Below are 19858 nucleotides of genomic sequence, written 5' to 3' on the forward strand. Positions count from 1 at the left end.
TATTGCAGAATTGAAAAAACCTAGTGAGAAAATCCTAACTACAGGGGAAGTTATTATAACTCATGAGGAATGTTCTCATAGTTTTGATAATGATTAAATATTGTTTCATTATCACAATTGTATTACATTTTATGAACCGTAGCGGAATGAGAATCAATAGTGTTGGGAACAAGGAACAGACAAAAATACAGTTTTTAGAGCAAGAAAGTGAGGAGATTATAATTTCCTTGTAGTTATCTTTAAATTCCTATTTGTACTGAAGCATCATGGGAGAATACTACTTTATTTAAAACATTCTTGGGTTTTTAATAAATATATACTCAATTACGGAGATGGGAAATTTAACATTTAACATCCTCATATAATTTATGTCATTATACTAATTTCCAATGTTTTCATTTTGATTAACTGTTGGACATTAGCAACAATATGTATATACTATAAGTTAAAACATATTTTAACATTGATTTAATTTAAAATAACATAGATAACCAGACTTTTGAATCAGGCACATTGTGGTAATGAGATTTTTTTGGAAAGCAATCAAAATAACCACAAAATCTTTTGAAGTTTGTAAGAATTACAGTGTAATCACAACATTATTGTTAAACTCAAATCATCAGTGCCATAGTACAGTGCTGGCTTCATTAAAATCACATGGCCAGTGGCAGAGAAGTAGAGAGAGAGAGAGATGTAGCTGTTGGTAGCTGTTAGGAACGCATTATGTCCACAAACACAACAAATGGTGTGGTAGCATTACCAGCTAAAGCCATTTGCACCGGTTTGTGTTGTTGGTCATCCTCTACCTCCCCTCCCCAGGCCTTTCCTTTCATTACCGCTTTCCCTTTGGCCCCTGCAGTGTTCCTAATGAACCAACCCCCCACCCTTTACCAATACACACACACCTCACCATCATACACACGAAGACACACACCCTGCCCATGACATACATACACACATCACGCCTCTCGTCATGCCAAACACATTACCTGGCCCATCTGTTGGCCATAGCACGGCCAGGATCAAGGTCATGGGTTGGAGTGTGTTCCTTATGGCTCTCCTGTCCTCCCTCGGGACCTGGCCTGGCCATGTGTATAACTGGACACAGATAAACTATCTGTGTCCGTCACAAGTCTTCTGTTTGCCCTCACACTACAGAGAAAATCACAGAGAGAAACAGAGAAATGGGTGTAGAGATCAATAGAGACTCTGTGTCCTACTTTTAATGGTATATTCCCATTTCACTAAAACAGTCTTAGCCTGGCCAAACAAGAAGTTCCAACAAAACGCGTGCCCTTTTCGCTTCTTGAATACCGGTGACAGTCATTGCTCAAAACGACCCCCAATTAGACTGCCAGGTCAACAGGCTCTGACCAGATATTTGTTGGCATAAATGATCGAGGAAAGATATCTGGTTGACCGTCCGGCTCCATATCCATGTCTGTGTTAAGTGCTTTAGTCCCCACTGTTTTGCTGCTGTGCTTTGACCTCTCTATCTGAAAGACTCTTAATAGGATCAGGAAGATGGATAACAATGCTCTTCTCCTTCATGTCATCGTTCTAAACATCCACCCCCACCCCCCCCCCCCCCCGCGCGCCTTCCGCACCACCCCATGCCCAGGTGTCTATTGGCATTCTGTCACCCCTACCCCTCGCTGAGTGTGCAGTGAGGTGTGGAGGACGCTGTGCAGTCACCCCCTAACCCGTTGACCTCCCAACCCTCTCCACAGGCTTGCTGTATCAGCGTCCCTTCAAATGTCCCCTATGGTGCCTCTCCCAACTCACTGAGGAAGGCTTGGTTTGATTTAGGACAATAAAGAAGCACTTCTACCAACTTTGATGGCTGATGAATTCCCTCTTCAGTTTGCACCTCCCTTTGGAACGTTGCCCCTCCCTTCTGTCAACTACTTGTAGTGAGAAAGAATAGTGTCCTGCTTTGTTTCAGTTCCTCCCCTTTTTCGTTTCATTGTGTTGTTCAGAATCAGTAGTCTTTCTTTTTAAAGAATAAAGATCCACATCACTCAATACTGAAAAAGCATCTCTCTTTAAATTTTAATCTCTAAACTCTTTATTAAGTACTGTAATTTAGAGTACTGTTCAGCTGATAAATGATCAATATCACTAGTTAAAAAACAGTACTGTTATTGGCTGTAATCTCATAAATACCATAGTTTGGTATTGGCACTGTTTAGTTGTTTTAATCCCAAAAAAATAATCTGCTGTCATTTTCGATTTGTCTGTCTGTCTTTCTACCTCTCCCTCTCGCATTCTGTCTCTCCCCTTTTCCCTTCATGCAGCAGCAGTCTTGGTAGTGACATGTTTACATTAGCCACATATGAGCATAGATGAGCTGAACTCCCTATCATCATATCAGATTGCACAACTCAAACACATGAAACCATATGGTTTTGTGATTTTGGACAATTTTTTGTTGTATAATACTGAATACGTAATGTAATTAGCATAATCTTAGACTTCAGGCTGTACCATGGTCTGGTCTGAGAAGTTATCATCTTAAATGATAATTCCACCATAACACTTGCAGCTGAGGTTCCACCTATGATGATTGTGTTTTGGTGTGAGTGTATGTGTTTTTGTGTGGCTTTGAATGTGGCGCCACGCTTGGTCACATGACCTAACACCCAGTAATGTCTTACTGTAAGTGCGAGCAGAGGCTCACACAATAGTCGTCTATTTAATATGCGATTAATCTATTTATTTATTCATTTGGCGTATTTCCCACCGGCCTTTTCTGCCGGACAACTACACCTGATACCGGCGAAAAGCCGGCAATTTGTCGGCTAATGTAAAACATTCTCAGAATACCTGTAACCCAGTTTAGCCTGGACGGCATGAGTGGTTTCTCCTGATTAGCAGGTCAGACTCCACATCCTACTCTCTTCCTGACCATTGACATGCTCCTTTCCTGAGCCAGGGTCAGTATCATCTCATGGTAAGAATCCTACTCCTCTTCCTTTTCCTGTCTCCCATCTGCCCTACTGACCTCTGATCATAATTTTTGCATATAATTGGGGAGATTACTTCCTGGGAATTATTTTGTTGGCTCAGAACCAACACGTTATATTTTTTACAAATATACACACATATTCTGAGTGTGAATTGACAGTGGGATTGGCTGGGAGTTAATAGTGATGTTGACATGACTTAAGAACCATTCCTTCCAATACACGGTGATTACATCACAGTGTCAGATTTAAAAAAAAAATCCAGCTAAGGAAAATATCCCATGCCAACCACAGTCTGCATCCAAAATGACATCCTCTTCTTATGGTCACTATTTTTGACCGAAGCCCCATGGTTCTATGGTCTCGTCTTATAGCTCGTCTTATAAGCATCTTATTTTCCACGGAAATTGTTAGTAATTATATAGACTTCAACTGCAATATCCAGGCATATGTATAGTCCACTCTGGAACAAACATAGCAGCTGGAAACCAGCTAATCATATTGCATAATTGAAATTACTCGGAAACAGAAACAAAAGGAAACCAATAACTCAATAACGATCAAACAGGAAGACATTCATTCGGGATTTCAATTTAATATCAGAATGCTTTTAATTAACAGTTAGAGGGCACAGCCAAGATCAACAACGTGACTGCCTCCCCAGTGCGGTTGTTACGGCCATGGAGTGCACCACGCTCTGTAGCGGACTCTGAAGTGGATAGGGCACGTTTGGGCTGGTGTGGTTGTGTGCTCCCAGATGGTGTCAGGGCTGTGAGATATGCTGCCCTATTTACATGCATTCTCCGTGATGAATGCTTGATGCCGTTTGTGCCGCACTGGCAATCGTTTTTTTTGCGGGTCACGCAATCGTCTTCTTGCTCACTTGCGTACACGAAACAACAACAGACACGGACGGACGGGCGCACCCATGAGGTGTAAGTGTTAGGGGTGTGTGTGGAGCAGCATCTGAATCTACCAGGCTGTTTTTGGACTGTTCAACCTTTTGTTATAAGACTGATCCCCGCTTCATTCTTAATCTCAGACATTTGATTTCTGCAATTTCAGGAATAAATAGCAAATAGCAGGTCCAAGAGGAGCTACAGCATCTTCTAGAATCAGGCTGCAGTCATGTTTGCATTCCGAACTCTTCTATCACAAAGGACTGGTAACTGTCTTATTTGAAGTATTGGTGCATCTGAAATGACACCAAAGTAGTACACTCCTTTAACAGGCCCAGGCAGGATTCACGGACCCAGGTGGTGCTCTACATATAGGTATGTAGGATGTGAAAAAAGGGCACTATTTTTGGGAAGAGGGTGCCATTTCCCCCTCAGAAAACAGTTCTGTCTGTTTTAGCACATTGGATCAAGTGTATTAACGGCTGACGTGGGCATTGATTTCTCATCCCTTTGAAGTAGACACACAAGATAAATATTATTTGGAGCAGGAGCATCATCAAGCCTGCTGTAATCAGTGATCATTGATCTCCTGCCCGGCTTCCACAAGTAATCTATTTTAAATATACTCAGGGCTGCCGGCACCACGCACCGACTTCTGTCCTCTTCCTTTGTAATGGTATTGGCAGACCTCCACAGAGAGAGCGAGAGAAAAGAGATAAAGACAGAGAGGAAGAGAACAAACATACATTTGAAACCTGCGTAGGATGTCATTAATCACATTAGAAATTGTATTTTACCATAATGAATAACATTGTGCAACAGTGAGAGTGATGCACTTGATTATGTATCTTATAGTGGTTTGGTCTTGGGGGTTTTTGGGTGGGCGGGTGGTTGTGTGTCAATGCCTGTGCATGCGTGGCTTTAATAAACCTGGAAGTGTTAGCGTGTTGAGGAATTAATTTTTAGAGTACAGTGCCTTCCTCGTCCTCTTCTATCTTCTACTCTTAACTTCCTCCTTTTCCTCCAGTCCTCCTTCAGTTTCATCTCCTTTGTTCCATTGCCCGGCCTAATGGTTCCTGACAGAATGCTTGTCCACTCAGCTGTCGTCCGTGTCTCTGGCCGGAGGGAAGGTGTCCGAGGTGTGTCTGAGCCACCAGCCTGGTCTCATTGGAATACGTACACTGTTGTATTTAAACCTTAGACTGCCTAATTCAGAAGATCCATTACGCTGGGTTGTGACTTGATGGCACCAGAGAAACACTAGCAGCTACCTGAGACAGCATGTGGTCCTTACTGTCTGTCCTGTCTGTCTGTTGTGTGGGTGAGTGTCTTTACTGCTGTTTCACAGGTTTGCCTGTAAGCCTCACAACCGGCTTCTCTTCCATTTCTAACTCCACTCAATTAGATCCACTGCACAATCACACACACAATGTATTTCTTAGCCTTGTTCCCACCTACTGTGTCCACATCGCTGAACATCCAATCGCTTGAACTGAGCACAGGAAGGAAAACAAGCTACGTTTCTCTACTTCCTTCGCTGCTCAGCTTGGTACCTCGCTTTCAATCCAAAATCTTTCTTTCCCATTTCTCACACACACAAACATCCTCTCATTGTGCTGGGTAATTAACATGCAAGCGTTGGCAAGCCATCAATTTTCCTTCCGCTGTTTAATTGTTTTGAAAAAAGATTACAGCGAGAGAGAAAGATTTATGTACAAATAAGATTCTTTCAGGACCCGCCCTCACAATGCATGGTCAACCTGTACTGCTTGGCTTCCCCTGAACACACAGACAATCCCATTGTCTGTGATACACACACACACACACACCTAAACACCCACACACACAACCACACTATCAGTAATACACACAGAGTTAACAAAGGTCAAAATATGTGGTTTCTATTGAGAGATAAAAAACAGTGTGAAATTAAACTCCAATGCAAATATTTCTTCTGGTTTAAATGTGCTCCCTGGGAAGTTTGTAATTAACACAATCATTTTTTACACCTCTCCTGCTTTGGCCTGGATGTGTACTATTGTTTACATCTGCATAATCTATGATGAATCCCTATCAGTTAGCCATGAAATTCCATGTTTGTAAGCTAGTGGTCTTGGTGACGTAATAGGCACATACGGAACACCTCTCACATTTTTGTAAATATTTGAGTATCTTTTCATGTGTCCTGTTAAACTGCTGTATGGTCTTGGCCGCCGTGCTGCAGCTCAGTTTCAGGGTCTTGGCAATCTTCTTATAGCCTAGGCCATTTCTAAGTGTAGAACAACAATTCTATTTTTCAGATCCTCAGAGAGTTCTTTGCCATGAGGTGCCATGTTGAACTTCCAGTGACCAGTATGAGGGAGTGGGAGAGCGATAACACCAAGTTTAACACACCTGATCCCCATTCACACCTGAGACCTTGTAACACTAACGAGTCACATGACACCGGGGAGGGAAAATGGCTAATTGGGCCCAATTTGGACAATTTCACTTAGGGGTGTACTTTGGTTGCCAGTGGTACAGATATTAATGGTTGTGTGTTGTGTAATTTTGAGGGGAAAGCAAATTTACACTGTTATAAAAACTGTAGTCACTACTTTACAGTGTAGCAAAGTGTTATTTCTTCAGTGTTGTCACATGAACAGATACGATCAAATATTTACAAAAATGTGAGGGGTGTACTCAGTTTTGTGAGATACTGTCCATGAACAGACAGTTTTCAGGGACACTTTTTGGCTAAATAGCATCACTTTTACAAGCTGTGGCCACAGGCTCCATCTCTAAGGTTGGGTATTAACTCTGACTAGTTCAGATATGATTTAAAATGTGTTTAATATATTGAAATTGACAGCACATACAGTATGTCCGGCACAGTGAGGGGGCTTAACAGTGGCGGTTGGCTAGGTAGTTGTGGTTATTAATAGTAATAGTTAATAAACATACACTTACCACAGTCATGCACTTAATTTACCTTCTCCCATACCCGAGGTCTCCTCTCCCTCCCCTCCTCTTGTCCTCCTCTGGTGAACAGAGCCAAGCCATGGTCATATGGCCGAAGGTTGTCTGCCTGCTTCACTATAGTTCCATTCCTTTCCTTTCCCACCTCTGTGTTTAGCCTTCCAAATCCACAGGTAAGTGACTTTTAATGGACAATTAATGCTAAGCCATTTATCACTCGAGCTCAGACTGAGGGAGGGGGAGGAAGGGGGAGAGTAAGAAATGGATAGGGGGGAGAGAGATGGGTATGGACGAGAGGGGGACAGGTTGATGAGGGGAGAGCAGGTGGAGAGGGGCAGAGAAAGAGGGGATGAGAGAGGGGAAGAGGTGGGGTGAAGGAGGAGAGGTGGTGGAGAGAGGGGGAGGGAAAGGAGTGGAGGAGGAGAGGGGGATGGAGGGATGGGGAGGAGAGGGGGAGGGAAAGGAGTGGAGGAGGAGAGGGAGTGAAGAGAGGGGGAGGGAGGGATGGGGAGGAGAGGGGGTGAAGAGAGGGGGAGGGAAAGGAGTGGAGGAGGAGAGGGAGTGAAGAGAGGGGGAGGGAGGGATGGGGAGGAGAGGGGGTGAAGAGAGGGGGAGGGAAAGGAGTGGAGGAGGAGAGGGGGTGAAGAGAGGGGGAGGGAGGGATGGGGAGGAGAGGGGGTGAAGAGAGGGGGAGGGAGGGATGGGGAGGAGAGGGGTTGAAGAGAGGGGGAGGAAGGGATGGGGAGGAGAGGGGGTGAAGAGAGGGGGAGGGAGGGATGGGGAGGAGAGGGGTTGAAGAGAGGGGGAGGGAGAGATGGGGAGGAGAGGGGTTGAAGAGAGGGGGAGGGAGGGATGGGGAGGAGAGGGGGTGAAGAAAGGGGGAGGGAAAGGAGTGGAGGAGGAGAGGGGGTGTAGAGAGGGCAAGGGAAAAGGGTGTAGGGGGAGAGGGGGTGGATAGGGAGGGATAGGAGTGGAGGAGAGGTGAATTGAGGGGGAGGGATGGGGTGGAGTAGGAGGGGGTAGAGAGAGGGGAGAGGGGGTCTGTGGATGCACCGCCTAGAGAAGCAGAGGAGAAATTCCCGCTCTGACAGCCTGCTTTCCTGTCAGATGGATGGGGTGACTGCAGGGATTCTTTTGTGTTTGTATGTGTGTGTGAATGTGATGCATTGTGTTGATATGGCTTCATTTCAGTTTTGCCCATGTATCGGAGAACGGTTTAGCCCATGTATCGGAGAACGGTTTAGCCCATGTATCGGAGAACGGTTTAGCCCATGTATCGAAGAACGGTTTAGCCCATGTATCGGAGAACGGTTTAGCCCATGTATCGGAGAACGGTTTAGCCCATATGTCGGAGAACGGTTTAGCCCATGTGTCGGAGAACGGTTTAGCCCATGTGTCGGAAAACGGTTTTGCCCATGTATCGGAGAATGGTTTTGCCCATGTATCGGAAAACGGTTTTGCCCATGTGTCGGAGAACGGTTTAGCCCATGTGTCGGAGAACGGTTTAGCCCATGTGTCGGAGAACGGTTTAGCCCATGTGTCGGAGAACGGTTTAGCCCATGTGTCGGAGAACGGTTTAGCCCACGGTTTAGCCCATGTGTCAGAGAACGGTTTAGCCCATGTATCAGAGAACGGTTTAGCCCATGTATCAGAGAACGGTTTAGCCCATGTATCAGAGAACGGTTTAGCCCATGTAATGGACGACACTAGTATATATTTAAAGATAAATTCTGCTCTTCCTCCACACTACCCTTCCATCTGGATCAATCCATCTATCTGTTCATCTCTCTAGCCACCCTGCTCTCCCTATTTTCTTCATGTTGTACCTTCTTGTTTAACCTCCTCTTCAATGCCTTGCCTGTGTAGAGAGGGAGAGGGAGATAAAGAGGAATGTGAAGGGAGTGATGCTCAGAGGAGGGAGAAAAGAGGAAGTAAGAGTTGTGTGGGGGAGTCAATGTGATTAAAGCCTTATCAATGTAATCTCACCTGTTATATCACCCGCTTCCCTCTCCTCATCCCCCATTTTACCTACTGTCATTTAAATCCAATTTGTTTTTGGTTCAAATAATACCATCTCTGTGCTCTCTCGTCACTGCCCCATACTGCCTTGTGTTACTCTGAGAGCAACCTAAATAGATTCATTTGTTTCTTGTTATTCTGAGGCCCAGGCAATCTTGTTCAAATACACAATGGGGAATGTATTGTTCTGACACTCCAGCAGTATAAGCACAGACACTGAATAGTTTCTGCTGCTGTACTGGTGCCTGGTTTCTGTTACTCGGCCAAACCAACACATGCCATGTTCACTTGGTCTGACTGGCTGCACTTGATCTTTTCGAATGTTCTTCTCATGGTTGTTCTTCAGTTCTGAACGATCCACAAGACAGCGTTCTACCAGTTAACTTCAGATCAGTTCACTCTCATTGAAATGTGATCCTTCAGGCCTCGACAGTGTGGTGTTGCTGTGTTGGTTGAATGCTGAAGAAGGGAAAACCGGGGTTATGTTTATTCAGCAGCTTTGCCAACGCACAAAACAAACCCTAGTTGTACAACAATTCATCGAAAAACTTTAAAAACAAGCTGCAATACTTCTTTGTCTTAACACCACATCTATCATGCAGCTTATGTATTGCTTCGTTGGAAGGAACCCGAAGGAACCCTTCGCCTCTAACTCACACTCCACGCCTAAAATAAATGTACCATATTTATCGCTTGTTCTATTAAATTATTAAATTAAAACATAGGAATATTTGCATAGCCACTGTTAGAAAAATGAAGTGTCAAATCAATGATGGCATTAGGTGTTTTTTGAAAGCTGTTGATAGCGGCAAATGTCTGTGTCCAGAAGATACGCGAGGCAGCGTAGTTGAGGACGAGGACGATTACCACCATGTGATGCCCATGTTTCTTCAGTGGTCAGAAAACAGAATGCCGCTGTGTCTTTCAGGGTATGATGTACCTGGAGGAACGGAGGCTGGTCCATAGGGACCTCGCTGCTCGCAATGTGCTGGTCAAGTCGCCCAGCCACATCAAGATCACAGACTTTGGCCTGGCTCGGCTGTTGGACGTCAACGAGAAGGAGTACAACGCCGACGGGGGCAAGGTAACGTGACGTAGGGACGGGAATCTCGGCTGCTACCTTTTCCTGTTTTCTAACATCACCTCTCTCCCGCTCCGTCTGGTCCATGTCACTTCAATTCTTCTAGGTGCTTGTTTTCTCTAAATCACAATAACGAACGCTTCTCTTTTATCTGTCTTGTAGTAATCAACAGGACGTATCCCAAATGGCACCCTCTTTCCTACATAGTAAGGCCTATGGGTCTGGTCTGTTATAGTGCACTCTATCAGGAATAGGGCGCTATTGGACAAAACATAGCCCAGTGAATCAGTGCAGCTTCCCCTTTAAGCTGCAGGCAGCCACCTGTGATGTGATTTCCATCCCGCTGAGTGCCTGTGAGAGGCAGCTTTTGGGTCTGGGAGAGAAGGGACTTTAATTCTCCTTCCCTCCTTTTCTCTTCTTGTGGCACCAAATGGAAGGGAGGAGAATTAAAGGGTATCTAAACTGAGTATATGTACTCTGTTGCATCTTATTTTCATTTACTTGCACTGAGTGGGCATTATCTCACGAACATCCCCTTTAACTGCATGTTGATAGCCTTGGAATAAATGTTTTCTGAAGACAAATTCCTGCCTGTTGGTATATAGTGACCAGGACACAAACTAACATCATGTGATCCTGCAAAGCAGAGTGGTCAGCCGTGAAGCGTTTTGGTGGAGGTTCAGCTTACCCCAAATGGATTAGGAAACATATCCAATTAATTAACTTGAGACTAGTAGAGATTGAAAACAGCTGTGTAACATATTGTTCTTCCACTCAATGGGTTGTTCTTAGATTGCATACTTTTGGTAGGTATAACAGATATTAGACAGATCTTTAAACACTCAGAGGTAAAATCTAATTTTTCTTAACCTCCAGATGCCCATCAAGTGGATGGCTTTGGAGTGTATCCACTACAGGAGGTTCACTCATCAGAGTGATGTCTGGAGCTACGGTAAAAACTATACGAATGCTAACCCTGGACTGTGGTTTGTATGCCTCATTAGTAGTACTGATCAAGAATAAGATCCCTCCAACCTGATTATAATATGATCTCAGTTTGGCAGTCCTACTTCAGAGGATTTGTGAATAGGTGTCCGTGAGTGAAAGGAAGTTTGTACATCATGATTAAGGAGTGAAGCATTAGAATGAGCATGGACTCTCATCCTCAGGGGTGACCATTTGGGAGCTGATGACATTCGGAGGGAAGCCCTATGATGGCATCTCTACCCGGGACATCCCAGACCTCCTGGAGAAGGGAGAGCGTCTTCCACAGCCTCCCATCTGCACCATAGATGTCTACATGGTTATGGTCAAATGTAAGCTACACTGTAGAGTGCATTCCCCAATTTTCTGCCTCTGTCTCTCTATATCTGTCACCTCTGTCATGACTCATGCCTGATATTTATATTGTTATACTGATAGTGTGACCAATACGTGTTGATTTGACCTGGCCTCACTGCTTTCACCCTAGTAGTATACAGGTTAGGGATATAGATGCTACTATGCCTCTCTGTTTAGTGCCTGCTTGCAGAGTGATGACATACCAGCACTACCCTGGATTTTTCTGGCTCTACAGCAGTGCCTCCTCTCTGTGCCTCCTCGCTCTCCCCTCTGGCTGTGCCCCCTCGCTCTCCCCTCTGGCTGTCCCTCCTCGCTCTCCCCTCTGGCTGTCCCTCCTCGCTCTCCCGTCTGGCTGTCCCTCCTCGCTCTCCCCTCTGGCTGTGCCCCCTCGCTCTCCCCTCTGGCTGTGCCTCCTCGCTCTCCCCTCTGGCTGTCCTTCCTCGCTCTTCCCTCTGGCTGTCCCTCCTCGCTCTCCCGTCTGGCTGTGCCTCCTCGCTCTCCCCTCTGGCTGTGCCCCCTCGCTCTCCCCTCTGGCTGTGCCTCCTCGCTCTCCCCTCTGGCTGTGCCTCCTCGCTCTCCCCTCTGGCTGTGCCTCCTCGCTCTCCCCTCTGGCTGTGCCTCCTCGCTCTCCCCTCTGGCTGTGCCTCCTCGCTCTCCCCTCTGGCTGTGCCCTCCTCGCTCTCCCCTCTGGCTGTGCCCTCCTCGCTCTCCCCTCTGGCGGTCAAAGTGACGTTCTTCAAAGTCCCATCTAATACAACTCCGACAGGCAGACTTGCTTCATGACCCAACTCAATTTCGAACCATGTCTAATTGTCGTATGATTTGCTGAGAATTTGCTGAGAAATGTGAATTGATGAATGTCACTCAGTAAATTCACATCCCGTAATATTCAAACAGTCCCACACAGTTACTCACCTTGCTCCATGATCCTATCCCAATTCTCCTGCCGACACAGCCTTTCCCTCTGCCTCATTAAGCCAGGCAGTCAGGACTCGGGAGGTCACTATGTCCTCCATCTCTCTCCCCCTCTTTTTAGTCTTATTTGCTAGAGCAGTACACACACACAATTACTTTGCTGTAATGGTGATTGTTAGTCTAAAGGAGAGAATATAAATCCGTGAGTGTGCAGATTCTTGATGGCAGTCTGGAATAAACCCACGTGGTGCAGTATTGGGGGAAAAAAGCTCATTTGATGTTTTTTTTAACACAGTTGAAATAATACATGTATCAGCAATGACTTAGCAGCGTAATGGTAAATCCTTCTACAGCACACCTTGTCCATGGTTCTACCTCTGAATATCTCTTCTTATGTCCTCCAGGTTGGATGATTGATGCAGACAGCAGGCCCAAGTTCAAGGAGCTGGCTGCAGAGTTCTGTAGGATGGCCCGGGACCCCCAGAGATACCTGGTCATCCAGGTGAGTTAATTTACCTGACCTTACATCCCGTTTCATCCCAAATCCAAAATGATCGGTTTGTGTCAAATTCAGCGCAGGTCCATGTCACTACAACCCCTAGTCTCTCTGTCCTCCTCCCTGTTAGCTCCAGTAGGTTGAGGCTGTTGTGTGATGTGCTGACTTTGATGCTAAAGCCGATAACACGTAACTCATTTGCTGTTGTTTTCTGAAAAAGGATTGTGTTGCCGAAATCCCGCGTGTTGAGATGGCTGAAACCTCTCGCCATTAGCCAATTGCGCTGTCCCTGCCAGACTATGTTTATAAGTCTCAAGCTGGCACCAGTGATTGGCCAGGATAGGGTAGAACGTGGGACAGCTTTAATAGCCTACACGTGTTATAATAGCAAACCTGTTGTACCACTGTAACATGGGACAGGAAATAGATTCCAAGGATGTCAAAAAAACAAAAAACTAAGAGCAGCAAAAACAATAGTATGGGTCTTATATTGATATCCCTCTTCATTTAAGTACATGAATCTAGTAAGTCTGGTAAAGAGTTTTCACATAACTTGTATCTTGCTGTCCTGTATTACCTTGCTGTTTGGCATAAAAACAGAAGCAGTCACTATGTTTTCATCTGGTCGTCAAACAATCACCTCAAACTGCGCTCTTGTTGGCTACCCACACAGGGTTTGTCCCTCCGCAATTTGATGCCCGTAAAGAGACATCTGTTCCAAAAAAAGTGAACGCGTAGTGATATTTTCCAATTGTCATTAGGCTCACACTTGTAGCCTGCCACTCGGCGACTTGGCACCTATCACCAGGCTTGGCTTCAGTCTTTCAGTGTTCTTGTCAAACCACAACTTTGATACTGATATACTGCCAGTTTTCAAGTCAATTCATTCTTTATGCAGCTGAGAGACCTGCAGTAATGTGAAATTGTATAATTTTGCGATTTTACCTTGAACACAATTTCAGAAAAATGTAGCGACATGGTCTAAGGTTCAGGCTCATTATATTTCTGTTAGCATTTCCTACAATATCATAAAATACCACACCATAACACACTATACCATAACACACCATAATACACCATACAATACCACACCATACAATACCATAAAATACCACACCACACCATACAATACCATAAAATACCATGCCATACAATACCATAAAATTCCACAGCATAACACACCATAATATGCCATACCATAACACAGCATATAAATACCACACCATGCCATAACACACCATACAATACCACACCATGCCATGACACCTTGCCATGACACCATACCATAACACAGCATACAATACCACACCATGCCATAAAACACCATATAATACCACACCATGATATATCACACCATATCATTACACAGCATACAATACCACACCATGCCATGAAACCATACTATAACACAGCATACAATACCACACCATGCCATAAAACACCATATAACACCACACCATGATATATCACACCATATCATTACACAGCATACAATACCACACCATGCCATGACACCATACTATAACACAGCATACAATACCACACCATGCCAGAACACACCATACCATAACACAGCATACAATACCACACCATGCCATAACACACCATATAATACCACACCATGCCATGACACCATACTATAACACAGCATACAATACCGCACCATAACACACCATGCTATCCAATACCATTCTCTACCACATCATGCAATATCATTCTATACAATACCATATCACACCATAACACCACTCTAAACCATATCCCACCCAACCGCACAATGCAATATCATCCCATACAATACCACACCATAACACACTAAGCTATTCAATACCATACTCTACCCTATCACACCATATCACACCACACAATGTCCTACTACACAATACCACAGCAAACTATAACACACCATGCTATACAATACCATACCCTGCCGTAACACAAAATATCACACCACAGCACACCTTTCCTATTATTTTCATGTTCATTTTCCATACCGTACCTTCTTACTCCTCCACTCCTTATCTCTTCTCTTCAGGGTGATGATCGCATGAAGCTTCCAAGCCCCAATGACAGTAAGTTTTTCCAGAACCTGCTGGATGAGGAGGAACTAGAAGATCTGATGGATGCCGAGGAGTATCTAGTTCCTCACGCCTTTAATATCCCACCACTAGCATACACACCCAGGACACGTATCGACTCCAATAGGGTAAGATTTCCTGGACTCTTTTCTCCACCTCTTCACTCTCTTCTTTCCTCATCCTCTCCTTATTTTCTTTTTCTCTGCCCAATGTAAAAAGGTCCTTTTTAGAGGACATTGGGTTGTATTCTATCATATTCTATTAAATTATTTTTAACATGGTAGTCTCTTTCCTACTCTCTAATTTCCCTAGAAGCCTGGACACATTGTTCTCTGATATTTAAATGTAGTATTATTCAATCGTAGACAAAAGGCAGAAGGTCACACTGAGCTAGTCAGTTTGAAATATGTTTCTAATGATTTGCACTTTTCACAGAACTCCATCATTCATCCTGTGTCCCCTTAAATTCTGCCTTAAAGCATTTTCTTGTTCGGTCTGTGTCAGTACATTGTTTGACTTGTTCCCATTTGGGAAGTACTCATCTGTTGCAATGAACTTGTTTTCCAAAAAGTCCAGTAAATGAACAGAACATGTTTTACACGCACAGATACATACACTATATAGCCAATCAATGTGGACACCCTTTCTAATCACTGAGTTCAGGTGTTCCAGCCACACCCATTGTTCACAGGTACATAAAATCCATCACACAGCCATGAAATCTCCATAGACAAACATTGGCAGTACAGTGGGTCATTCTGAAGAGCTCAGAGAGTTTAAACGTGTCATAGGATGCCACTTCTGCCAGAAGTCAGTTCATGAAATGTCTCTCCTACTAGATCTGTCCCGGTCCACTGTAAGTGTTGTAATTGTGAAGTGGAAGCGGCTGGGAGCAACAACAGCCAAGCCACGAAGTGGTAGACCACGTAAACGTGCAAAGAAGGGCTGCCGTGTGTAGCGTGTAAAAGTGTGTAGCGTGTAAAAGTGTGTAGCGTGTAAAAGTGTGTAGCGTGTAAAAGTGTGTAGCGTGTAAAAGTGTGTAGCGTGTAAACATCACCTATCATCTGTTGCATCACTCACCACAGAGTTTTAAACAGCCTCTGAAAGCAACATCAGCACAAGAACTGTGTGTCGGATGCTTGACAGAATGCGTTTTCATGACCAAGCAGCTGTAAGCAAGCCTCACATCAACATGCTCAATGGCAAGTAAAGCTCACCACCACTGGACAGTGGAAGCGTTCTCCGGAGTGATGAATAACGCTTCACTACCTGGCAGTCTGATGGACGAATCTGGGTGTGGCGGATGCCAGGAGAATACTACCTACCGGAATACATAGTGCCTACTGTAAAGTTAAGTGGAGGAGGGATAATGGTCTGGCCTCAACCCCAATGAACACCTTTGGGATGAATTGGAACGGCGAGCCCGGCCTTCTCATCCAGCATCAGTGATCTCACAAATGCTCTGTGGGCAGAATGGGGCACAAACTCTCACAGAGACACTCCAAAATCTTGTGGAAAGCCATCCCAGAAGAATGGCAGCTGTTATAGCTGCAACTTCATATTAATGCCCACGTTTTTGGAATGGGATGTCCATTAAACTCATATAGGTCCATTAAACTCATATGTGATCGGGTATCCACATACTTTTAGACACATAGTGTATAGTATATTTATGTTAAGGGTTAACTAAAACCAAGAGATTAATTATTTAGTGTGTTGATATGGTGGATGAGAAGGAGTAGCAGAGAACACAATGGCAGGATTTGACTGTACACAGCATGAAGTCTGGAATCACTTCTTGGCAAGCAGAGAATGGTAGAAGAGGTAATGAAAGGTGGTGATGGTCAGTAGAGGGAGATTGACTGAACTAAAGTAGTTATTCCCGGAGGATGGGGGTTGGATATTGGGTGGAGGCAGGATGAAATTGTAGGGTCTTCTTTCTCAGTCATAAAAGGAAGAAATAAATAGAGGAGCTGATAAGAAGGAAAAGAGGAGAGGGGGTGACTCTCAAGCAAATGGGTACACTGCGTAAAAGTGTCCTCTCATCAGTGAATGCTGATGGCGGACCACCACTGAGACTGAGACATCGGGAGGTTGAGAAAGGTGCTACACCAAGGGTAGAGACCATTCATCTGAGGACAGAACAAAAGGAAGAGCCAGGCTGGCTCCAGGCATAAGCGACATAAGCGGTCGCTTAGGCCGCTCGACAGCTAGGGGGACTTCCGACAGCTAGGGAGTCCTCGACCAATAGGGTAGAGGTGGCCCCAAATCAAGCCCTTATGCCTAGGGCTCCCAAAAGGCTGTAGCCAGCACTGGGGAAGAGGATGAGGTGAAGGGAGGATGAAGGAGGACAGGAACAAACAAGAAAGCTGGAGGGGGAAAACTACTCTAACAGTCTCATGGCATGTTAATGTGTCCCCATCTACAGTTAGCATGCCAGGACCCAAGCTTCTCCTACACTGTAGCAGTAATCAGTGTAATAAACCCCTTTCTCTTACCGTGTCTGTCTCTGCAGAACCAGTTTGTGTACCAGGACCCTAGTTTTGGCATGGAGGACATGTTGGGGACCATCCCACGGGTGCTATCTCTGTCTGTGGCCCCGGGTTGCAGACCCCCAGGGGACCAGTCTGCGGGAGGGCATGGCAGCAGCGGAACAGAAGAGCAACGGTCTGAGGACCAGCGCTGTAATGGCACCCTGAGGAAGCAGGCATCTCCGCGACCTGTGGGACCTCCAGGACCGGGTGTAACCCCAGGTGAAGCCTCTTTCAAAACTGATTCTGAGCACTTATGTTGGACAAAACGTGCCATAATTACAATGTAAAAAAGAAGTATAAATATATACACAAATATATACGGACATGCATGCAAATTAAGAAATGTATCTTTACCAGTCTGTACCCATTTAAGAATGTATACTATGAATCTATTATATTGTAATTGCAAATGTATGTACATTTTTTCTTCCTCCAATATGGTAATTAAGGGGTGTCAATTCAATATCTGTTTGATCGCCGTTTGAGGTATCTAACACCCCACTGGTTGATCGATTTAATTGCGCTCTGCTCAATTGCTTTTGCCTGGCTCTGAAAACAATGGGCATCTCCAGACTATCTGCTTTGCCATGTGGAGGCATTTATGGAAAATCTGGGTAAGCTACCTGCTTGAAAGGAAATCCTCGGTAGGTTAATATACTGTATATTATTTATTTCACTAATATACAGTATTTTCTAGCTATTCATCTAATTGCTGCTAACTATTTACTAGCCAGCTTTTAAACTGTTAGTGAAATAACATTAGCCAACTCCCACCATCAAAGTTCAGTTTAGCTAGGTAACATATACTAAATGGATTGTAGCTAGCTAGATTTTGACTATGGGACACTAATATTACGGTTTGATATATGGGTGACTAAAAGTTGGCAAGAGCAATGTCCCTTACAATTTCACTGAAAATGGGCAGCTTTCAATTTGTCCGATTAGGCTTGTGCACAATGTAAATGGGTTTTTCATTAGTTAGTAAGTTATACTGACTGTGCTAATTCGTAGTCACGTCAGTGTTATTGTTGCTTGACAGTGGCATTGCTGATAGGCCAGGGCACATATTTACAAAGGAATAGCGGCACTGATTTTATTATCAGTTTTGCATTCACACTGAGAACAATTACATTGACAAGATCATCCTGGTACACTATCTATACTCTGAGACACTTTGTTTATGGGCCCTGAAGGAAACTGTGTCCGAATACCTTCCATGGCAGTCATTAAACCACAGGACCCTAGCTTGTTAATTTCCATATTAATTACACTAACAAAACGGTTGAATTGGTCAGTACCAGTGTAGTGAATGCGAGCATGGCTGAATAAACCGTTTGTTCTTCCCATCAGCTGTGCTGTGACATTGGACAGGATAGTGACATCATCTTCAAGGGGGCCTGACAAAGGAGCCTTTCAGTTGTTCTCGAAGCATGGGACTCATTCTCTCTCTATCACTCTTTTTCTTGTCAATATAAATTGTATGCAACCACTCAAATTCATACATTCAGTGAATCTAGTGTCTTTTATTGCTATTCGTCCTGTTTAATCTTGCCTCTAATAGATTTATACATTTCAGTTGACAAACCTGTTTTACTCTAATAAAAATATACAAACAACCTTTTAAAATATAATTTTTTCTGTCATTCTAAGCCAGATTAGGGAGAGTCTGCCAGAAGAACATACTGTCTGGCCTTCTCCCAGACTGAACTTACAGGCATCGATACCGCCATAAGGAGTCACTAGAGCGCGAAGAGGCTTGGGAGCCACCCCCCAAAACCGGGCAGTGCTAGTGTATTGTACAGCCGTATTGTACAGCCCCCTGAACTAATTTGTAGCATTACATAGTCCTGGTTCAGCTGGGCTTTCCTGCCACAAGTTCTTGCCTCAGCTAAACCTTTTCTCTACATTTGTGCTGTACATTTGACATTTACCCTGTGTTATATGTGTATTTTATGTTAGCCACGTTAACTACTTTTAATGACAGCTGTCATTTAACCATGTGCTTCTTTATTTTTTGTCACAACTGTTTTGTTTCTAGTGGGTGATTTAGGGGCAATGTAAAATGTTTTGCCTTTCAAAGTGTAGGGTTTCTGATGTTTTGGGAAAATGGACTCCACTGTCCTAGCTTCACAATTGAGATGCCAGAACAGGGAATAGATTTTACTGGGCTGAGCTGCAGCATCCATCTCATAGGGATGGGAAAGACATATGACTAGAGGTGGCAGAACGTAAGGCTTGGGTAGGATATAGGTTTGATATAGGATATAGGTTTTGAAGGTCGACAGGGACAGACAAGCACCTTGTTCTTATAATGGATACAATCTTCGCCTGGAAGCCAGTAGAGCGTTTTGGAGGGGGTTACATGGTAAAATTTGCAAAGGTTAGACATCAAGTGGGCTGCAGCTCTCGATAGGTAGCAGAGGTTTGATGGCACACAGGAGTCCAGCCAAAGGTGGGTTTTGCAGTAGTTCAAATGCGAGATGATCCAAAGTCTTGGATTAGTACCTCTGCCACTTCCAGGTCGTAACCTATGAATATTGTTGAGCCTGCAGGAGCATCTCAGCACTTTCA

The 19858-nt window shown here is 44.4% G+C and overlaps 1 protein-coding gene across 1 annotated transcript in view; it reads left to right on the forward strand.

The window, feature by feature from the left end:
• Positions 1-19858, forward strand: part of LOC105016195 (receptor tyrosine-protein kinase erbB-4) — a 344454-nt gene that overhangs the window by 318521 nt on the left and 6075 nt on the right. Inside the window, exons 21-26 of the mRNA XM_013137977.3 lie at positions 9771-9926; positions 10800-10875; positions 11093-11239; positions 12584-12681; positions 14711-14881; positions 17269-17506. Of these exons, the coding sequence (XP_012993431.1) occupies positions 9771-9926; positions 10800-10875; positions 11093-11239; positions 12584-12681; positions 14711-14881; positions 17269-17506 (886 nt within the window). The remainder of the gene's footprint in view (positions 1-9770; positions 9927-10799; positions 10876-11092; positions 11240-12583; positions 12682-14710; positions 14882-17268; positions 17507-19858) is intronic.

Source organism: Esox lucius, chromosome 16 (assembly GCF_011004845.1).
Source record: "Esox lucius isolate fEsoLuc1 chromosome 16, fEsoLuc1.pri, whole genome shotgun sequence".
NCBI lineage: Eukaryota > Metazoa > Chordata > Actinopteri > Esociformes > Esocidae > Esox > Esox lucius.